This window comes from Rhinopithecus roxellana, chromosome 14 (assembly GCF_007565055.1).
Source record: "Rhinopithecus roxellana isolate Shanxi Qingling chromosome 14, ASM756505v1, whole genome shotgun sequence".
NCBI classification, from domain to species: Eukaryota; Metazoa; Chordata; class Mammalia; order Primates; family Cercopithecidae; genus Rhinopithecus; species Rhinopithecus roxellana.
The window spans coordinates 17,627,781-17,635,171 of NC_044562.1; the positions used below are offsets into that span (position 1 = coordinate 17,627,781).

Genomic DNA, 7,391 nt, shown 5'->3' on the forward strand with positions numbered 1-7,391 from the left:
CTTGCTCTCTTAAATGCACCCATTTCCCTCCTTCCCAGCGTCTCCCTTAACCCAGGCCAGGCCTCTGCAGACACTTTACTCTGCTCCTGGGAGTTTTCCTGCAGAAACTCCTTGATGGCTTCCTCAGGTCCTACCTGGGCAACAGGCCCACTGGCAGTGCCTATACAGGCCCCGGCCCCTGCAGCTCTCATTGGAGGATCCCAGAAGGTTCTTGGTGAGCTCTTATCCTCACCTCCACCTCTGAGGGCATGAGCTGGTAGCACTTCCTCCAGTCGGTTATCCTGACCCACTGCTCACAACTCGTGTGTGAAAATTCTAACAGCACAATAACTTCTCCAACTGTGTTCAAGGGGCAGGGTGGGCCTGCCCAACTAAGCTAAGGGACTTGGAGACCAAAGGTTGGATGACGGCCAGGCTGCACCAGTGCCAAACCAAAAAAACCCTAGGCATCCTAAGAGGCCGGCAGGTACCACACGCTGCCGGCAGGGGGAGCCACGTCACGGAGCTAAACCGGTGAGGCCTGCAGAGGCAGCCACCAGTTGGAGGAGTCTTGGGAGGCTTGGCAAGTTTCCTTTTGGCCTGTACCACCACCCCCCTGCGCTCCACAGAATGGCAGTCCCGTGTGGCCTGTTTCCAGTGTCTAGGACTGCATGCCCCCACACCTCCAGGGCACCAGAGTCCCCCTGTAGCACCCAGTGATGAAGTCCTCCTCCCCAGTTTAGGCTTCTTGGGACAATCACTGACTGCCCCAGTAGGAAGCCCCCCACCCAACTGCAGCTCAGTCCCTGCCCACCCACCAGACTGCTGCCCATCACAGGTCACATCCAACTGCCTCCCAAAAGGTCTTCAACCCACTGTCCCCGGGATCCTCCCCTCCTATCCTAGTGCCCTGGAAGGTCTGACGAAACTGAAACAGAAAAACTAGGCTTGAGACAGCTTTGTTAGAACAACTCAGCAAAATAAAATTCCTGTTTATTGTTGGACAACATTGTTTCACACATACATCAAACAGGCCAAAAAAAATAAACAGCAACTTCATAGACAAAAAAGGAAAAAAAAGAAACCTTTTATCTTTGGCCTTTTTAACCATCTCATACAAACCAACTACTTATAGTACAGCTAAGTACATACACAAAAAAGTTACTGGAATGCTCGGAATAAGATTGTTTTTCTGTTGTCGTTTTTGCTTTTTTTACAAGGTTTTTTTTCTCCTTTGAGATTATAATGAACATGGTCACACCACAAGTAAAGTCAGAAGTAGGACAGAGAACGCTCCGAAGGCTGGTTTGGTCATCCGAGATCATTAAAAATGGCTGACCCTAACAATATGTACAAAAATATAAAATGTAAATAAAAAATACAAACAAATTTCCTTTTTAAAGTACTTTTAAGAAAAAAAGCAGGGCCTTGGAAGTTTTGGTTCTTTTTTCCTCCCCTGTTGCAAATTCTCATGGTTTGGGTTGGGTGGTGGAGAGCGCGTGTCATCTGCGGGTGGCACTGCCCACGGTGGGCGGGCGGGCCTCTCTACTCGAAGGTGACCACGTTTAGATTCTGAGACGGGAAGTGGAGGGTGAATAGGTCACGGCGGCCTTTTTTTTTAGTTTAACTTTTCCTTTTTTGCTGTCTAGTCATCCTCGTCGGTCTTCTGCTTCTTGGTATCAACATCGTCATCCTGGGCAGAGAAAGACTGTCAAAGGCCCCTCCAACCCCAGGACCCTATCCAGCCCACTGCCTCAGCTCCCACAGGCAGAGCAAGAACCAGGGACCCCCAGCTCCACAGCCCAAGGCCTTTGCTCTGGGAAGTTGAGCCCAGCCCTGTTCCTTCCTGTTCTTAAGATTCAGGACCACACAGTGGCCACCTACAAAGTCAGAAACAGTCCCTCCGCTAGAGGTAGGTGGGAAGACCCAGATGGCAAACCCCGCTTCTTCTCAAGCCAGAACCCACCTCATCATCTTCAGCTGCCCGCTTGCCCGTAGCTGACTCAGCTTCCTCATCTTCATCTCCATCCTCTTCCTCACCTGGAGAATCAAAGGCCAGGTAAACCACACTTCCCTCCTACTGTGGCTCCTGGGGAAATCCCGAGGAAGATGTGGCGGCCTGCAAGGTCCCTGCCCTGCCTCTGCTGCCTGCAACTGGGCCCAATCAGGACACCCATGCCCACTGCACAGGTGGGAATCTCCAGAGGACAGAGGCCCAAGCAGCTGCACCCCAAGAAGCCAGCCCAACAGATCTGTGGCTTTCAGAGCTGCAAGAAACAAACTTTCAGGTGTGAGCATGGGCACAGTTCCTTGTCAGGGAGACACTCCCTGACTCTACAGGTGGGTGCCCATGGTCATGTGGTCCACTGGCCCCAAGTACCATGGTCCCACTCCCAGGAGCCCCAACTCCTTCCCCTTCTGCCAGACAAGGCCAGGAAGAAGTACCTGAAAAGGGGAAGACAGACAAGGCTACTCACCATCACCTCTTCCTCCTCTTCCTCTTCTTCCCCACCTTCTTCCTCTTCTTCGTCTACCTCATTGTCAGCCTCTTGCTCCCCATTTTCCTCATTCTCCTCGACAGAAAACAGACCACGTTCTTTACCAGCTGGCCCAGGGATGGACAGAGCGTTGCTCCTGATGCCCAGTCTCCCACCAGAGGCTGCCAGCTACATCTACAGCCCAGCCAAGCCCACCCCAGAAGCCTTTCTCCAGTCAACACCCTCCAGGCTCCATCATGAACCCTACACATTAACTGCCCCAAGGCAAGTGCAAGGGCTTCCCCACCCTGGGACAAGCACAAACTCAGACGACCAGAGCTCCTCTAAACCTATTCTTGTTCAGGTGCTGCTCGAAAGGTTTTTATAAATATTTAACTAGCAATATTCGCGCCTCGGGTAAAGCTCACTGGCTACGATACTGCCACTGTGCAAAGCTATATATATACAAGTTTAAAGTAGAGCAGGAAAAACTTTGCGGGGCGGTAGCTGCCAGGGCTCAGGAGCAAGGCGGACACTCACAGCATTCCCGTTAGCAGGGGCGTCTCTTCCATTTTCTGCCTCTTCCACAACTTCCTTCTTCTCCTTTAAGTCCTTCAAAAGGGAAGAAGGAACCAGTAACCAGTAAGTCTTCCGAGCAACCCCAGGGTAAGCAAATGCGCTGAGAACTACCAGTCTGTTCTGTCCATCCCAAATTAAGAGTCGCACGCGACACGTGGAGAAGGGCCTAATGTCCTTGCGGTCCCTCTCCCACTGGTCCCTCTCCCACTAGTCCGGCGAAAGGAAAGCCGGCGGGGGCATCTGTGATCAGGTTTCCCATCCTTTAAGGCCCGCTACAGCGGCCCCAGTGGCGGTTCCCACTGCCGCCTGGCGCTTCCTAGGAAAGGAGCCATGTGGCGCCACAGCCCCAACCCGTCGGGCCGGGTGGACCAGCCCCGGACACTCACGCCCATCAGCCTGCTTCCAAGAGCAAAGAACCCGCCCCTCGAGCGGTCTAGGAAGGTGGCAGGCTATGTCTCAGAAATAAATAAGGCAAGGAGGGAGGGGCCTGCGATCGGGGAGGGCCCCACGGGCGCGCCAGCCTAGAAGGCCCGCGAGGCCGCACCGCCCCGGCCAGGTCAGGTCTCTGAAAAAACCAAAGCATACCGACCCCCAAAATCCGACCGATATTCCTAGAGGCTGCAAACCGCTGCTTGGCGGTGCCCCAGGCCGGGGCCTGCCGCCGGAGTAACCAAGTCCCGGCCTCCCCGCGACGGCTGGGGTCCCGACCGCACCTCGCGGGTGGGACTCCGCCCAGGATCCAAAAGGCAGCGCCGCCCCGGGGCGCCCGGTAATTTTTTCCACACGACACAGCCGCCAATACCAACAGGCGTCGGGGCCCGCGGGAGCCCCTCGACCGCTGTCCGGCGAGCAGCCCCGGGCCACCTGTCGGCCCTCTCCGTCCGGCCCACCCCGCTCCCCGGACCCCAGCTCCGCCCGCTCTCGCCCCCTGGCGGACAAAGTCCCGGGGAGCTGTGGGGGCAGGGAGGTCGCGGCGCGCAGGCGCGCATCCCCCGCCCGGCGGGCTTTGCGCGCGGGCCTCGGCACGCACCGCGCGCAGGGAGCACGTGGCCCGGGGCCGCCGAGTGCGTCCCTTGCCTTGGAGACTCCGGGCGGAGAGGCAGAGCGCACAGTGCCAAGCGCGCGGGCGGCGCGTCGGTCGGGTGGCCTCTCGACTCGACGCCCCACTGCCGCCACCGCGGCAGGCCCGAATGTCTGCATTTGCCGGTCCAAGTCCCGCGGGAGATCGCCCCGAAGTCCGCCGGGCTGCTTAGGTCCGAGACCGTCGGGGATGCGCCTCTTGGGCTACTTCATCGCCCTCGCGGGAAATCACCTTTCGGTGCTTCGCAGAAAATCGAACACCCAGGCCCCGCAATGGGGACGGTGTTCTCCCCCAACAAACTGGTTCCCGGACTGGGCCCAGAAGGGGTCCCTGAGAGCCCCTACGGAGATACGGGGCCGGAGCTCCGCTCTGCCAAGAAGTCGCCCCTGGGAGAGCCAGAGGTGACGCCAGGGGCACAAGAGTTAAGGAGACGCCAAGGTGACTCGCGCCAATCCCCGCAGGGGCACGAGGGGCGCGGACGAGGGCCGAAAAATTAAGAAAAAGCCAGTCAGTCTGAGAGCGGTGCGCTCCCGCCGAGGGCGGAGACGCTACCCAGGGCGGTCAGTAGGACCGAGGCGGCGCCGACAACAGGAGCGGAGCCGCGCCAGGCGCGCAGGACCTCACAGCCGAGGGCGGTGAACCCGCCACGGGGCCCGGGCGCCCCCCCAGTTCGACCCTACCATCGGCCTGTCGCGGCCGCCGTGTTGGCCCGCGTCGCCCCGAGCTGCGGCGCACACGGTACTCCCGGGCAGCCGCGAGGGGCGCCCATCGTCGCCCCAGCGCCGTGCTTCACTTTCTCTTTCCTCCCTGCGGCGCGTGGGCTCTCGCCTCCTCAGCCAAGCCCGGCACCGCGGGTGCATGACTGAAGCTGGGCGGCCGCTCCCGGCGCACTCACCTCGAAGGGCGCCCACCCCCGCCTCCCAGAGCGCCCAAAGCGGATAAGCCCGTCACACCTCCGCGGGGACTGCCGACGTCGCGGCCAGCCAGCCCGTCGCCCCATCCGCCTTATCGGGGCTTAGTCCAGATAAACCACCTCAGGTCCGCTGCAGGGCGCGAAACCGGCAGCCCGGCGCCCAACAAAGAGCAGCGCGGCCGGCGGGCGCTCGCCGCCACTTCCCGCGGCCGGCCCGCGCCCCAACACGCGCCCCCCAGCACTTCCGATTCCCAACGCGCTCGAGTTTCAAAGTTATTTCCGTGCGCCCGGCGGGCCGGCGACCCCCAGACAGGCCCTTCCCCTCCCGCCGCCACTCACACGGGTCACAGACGAGTTTCGAGAGCCGTGAGCGGGCCTCCGCGCCTAGCCCTCGGCCCCTGAGGGCGCCCGGCCCACTCCCCGACGGGCATCACGTCTGCCCGCGGCGGTTCCCGCCCCCTCCCCCGCACCACACAAAGAGTGGGCTGCCTGAGGGCACCGCGCCGGGGGCGGGCCATTTCCCCGAGAGAGGGAGCAACAGCGGGCTTGAGGCAGTCCAGCTGCTGCGCGCCAAACACCGCCCGGGCGGCGGCGCGCGGACCCCGAGGGGGCGGGCGGCGTCCAGCCTCACCTTGGTGGTGATTTCGGAGCTGGTGTCTACGGCTGCGTCTGACATGGTGGGGCACGCCGGTGATCCGATGCAGGGGATTTAAAAAGAAAGCGAGAGTTCAGGGACTCTGGCGATAAAGCTGCCGGAGTCCGCGGCGGCGGAGGAGGCGCGCGGCGGAGGCGGCTGCGGCGAGCAAGGAGGCGGACGAGGAACAATGCAAAGATGGCTTTTCAGAGCAGCCAGTGGGGGACTCACGCGGCGCCAGAAGCTTTAATATAGATTAGTGGGCGGCGCTCGGCTTCCCATGCCCGGCCGCTATTGGCTGAGCGCAGGGAGCGGGCGCTCGCTCATTGGCTCGATTCCGAACAATGGACAAGCGTGCTTAAAGCGGCAGTGCCCCGGCGCGTCCCGCGCTGCGCAGTCGCCGGTCGCACTGTCATTCAAGGCCTGATTTTGCCGGGTCTCAGCGGCGCCGAGTCCGCGGGGGAGGGGTGCGCGAGCGCGTTCCGGACGCGCGCTCCCGCAGCTGTTTTGCTGGGGCTGCTGACGCAGAAAGCCAAAGCGCGGCAAAGCTGCCCGCCCAGCCCCCTTCCCCCTCCCTCCCGCCTTCCCCGCGGCTGCTCGGAAGGAGGGGGAGGGAAGAGGGGGCGGCGGCGGGCGCACGACGGCTGCCAGCGCGGGGGAGGGGACGGCGGGGTGCTGGGCCGCGCTCGCCCCGGGCGGTGCCCAGCGCAGTGCCCGCGGAGGTGCCCGCCCCCCGCGCCTGGGCGCCTTCGACCAAGGATTGTCCCAGTGCAAGTGGACGGCAGCCCCACGACGAGCAACGAGGTCCCGAGGCCGAGACCCGGGCACCTGGGCCGCCCCGTCCCTCTGCCATATCCTCCTGCCCGCCCAGGGGCAGGGCACCCCAGTCTTGTGGGCAGGCGACCCAGTTTGCCCACCATCAGGTCCGGCGTCCGTCGGCCAAGCCAGTCGACAAGCAGGCACCGGGTCAAGCACACAGAGGGATTCATGTATCAAGGGGACTCGATGCGCGATCCCGCGATGCGCGATGTCCCTCGAGTGGGATAGCTGTCGGGTCCCGCACGGTATAGCGGTCCCCTCACTCTAGGGCTCTGGTTAGGGTCTGTCCCGAGCGGTCACGGCCGTCGCGACAGCTTCAGGGCAGCTTCCTCTAGGGACCCGCCGGGTCATCGAGTCTACCCTTCTCCCACCCCACTGCTGGACTGCGATGGGCACATGAACATTACAGTTACTCGGGGAAAATAATCATCTCTTGAGCCAATTGGGCTAATCTTTGGGGATTGCCTGAAATTTGGGGGGCCATTAGAGAACCATGCGGAGCCCCGAGATAGGGGAGCATCAAGACGCCACACTCAAGATGGCGCCGGGCTCGGCAAGCGTGGCGTGACGTAGCGATCTAGCTCACGTGGGCGATCCGACAACAGCTGGCTACGCCACCCTTATCGCCACCGCACTTGGCTGTCGAACTAAGAAGTCGGTTGTGTGGGAAAAAGACCAGAATAGGTGGAAAGATAGTCCAGAAATTTACCTGTGCCACACACAAGATGGCGAGAGGTAGGGTTCGTCCCTGTGCTGCCAAAAGGGGGCGCCCGACACGGAAGGCGGGACTCCGGAGAGACGAGCGCACATTGGCCGAGAGTGGCGGGCGAACACAAAGTTGACGCTTTGCGTCCTTCCATTGGCAGTTTCTTCCGTCTGTCTCTCCGGTGCAGCCAAGCTGGGAATGAG

General features: G+C 61.2%; 1 protein-coding gene and 1 pseudogene across 1 annotated transcript; both read right to left on the minus strand.

Annotated features, from left to right (window-relative positions):
* Positions 1–937: 937 nt before the first annotated feature.
* PTMA (prothymosin alpha) lies at positions 938–5,899 on the minus strand. The gene is given in 6 exon segments (XM_010354577.2): positions 938–1,672; positions 1,946–2,019; positions 2,457–2,463; positions 2,466–2,549; positions 2,997–3,068; positions 5,661–5,899. Coding segments are annotated over 6 exon segments (330 nt in total). The 5' UTR covers positions 5,706–5,899; the 3' UTR covers positions 938–1,624.
* Positions 2,757–2,913, minus strand: LOC115893423 (annotated as a pseudogene).
* Positions 5,900–7,391: the final 1,492 nt, after the last annotated feature.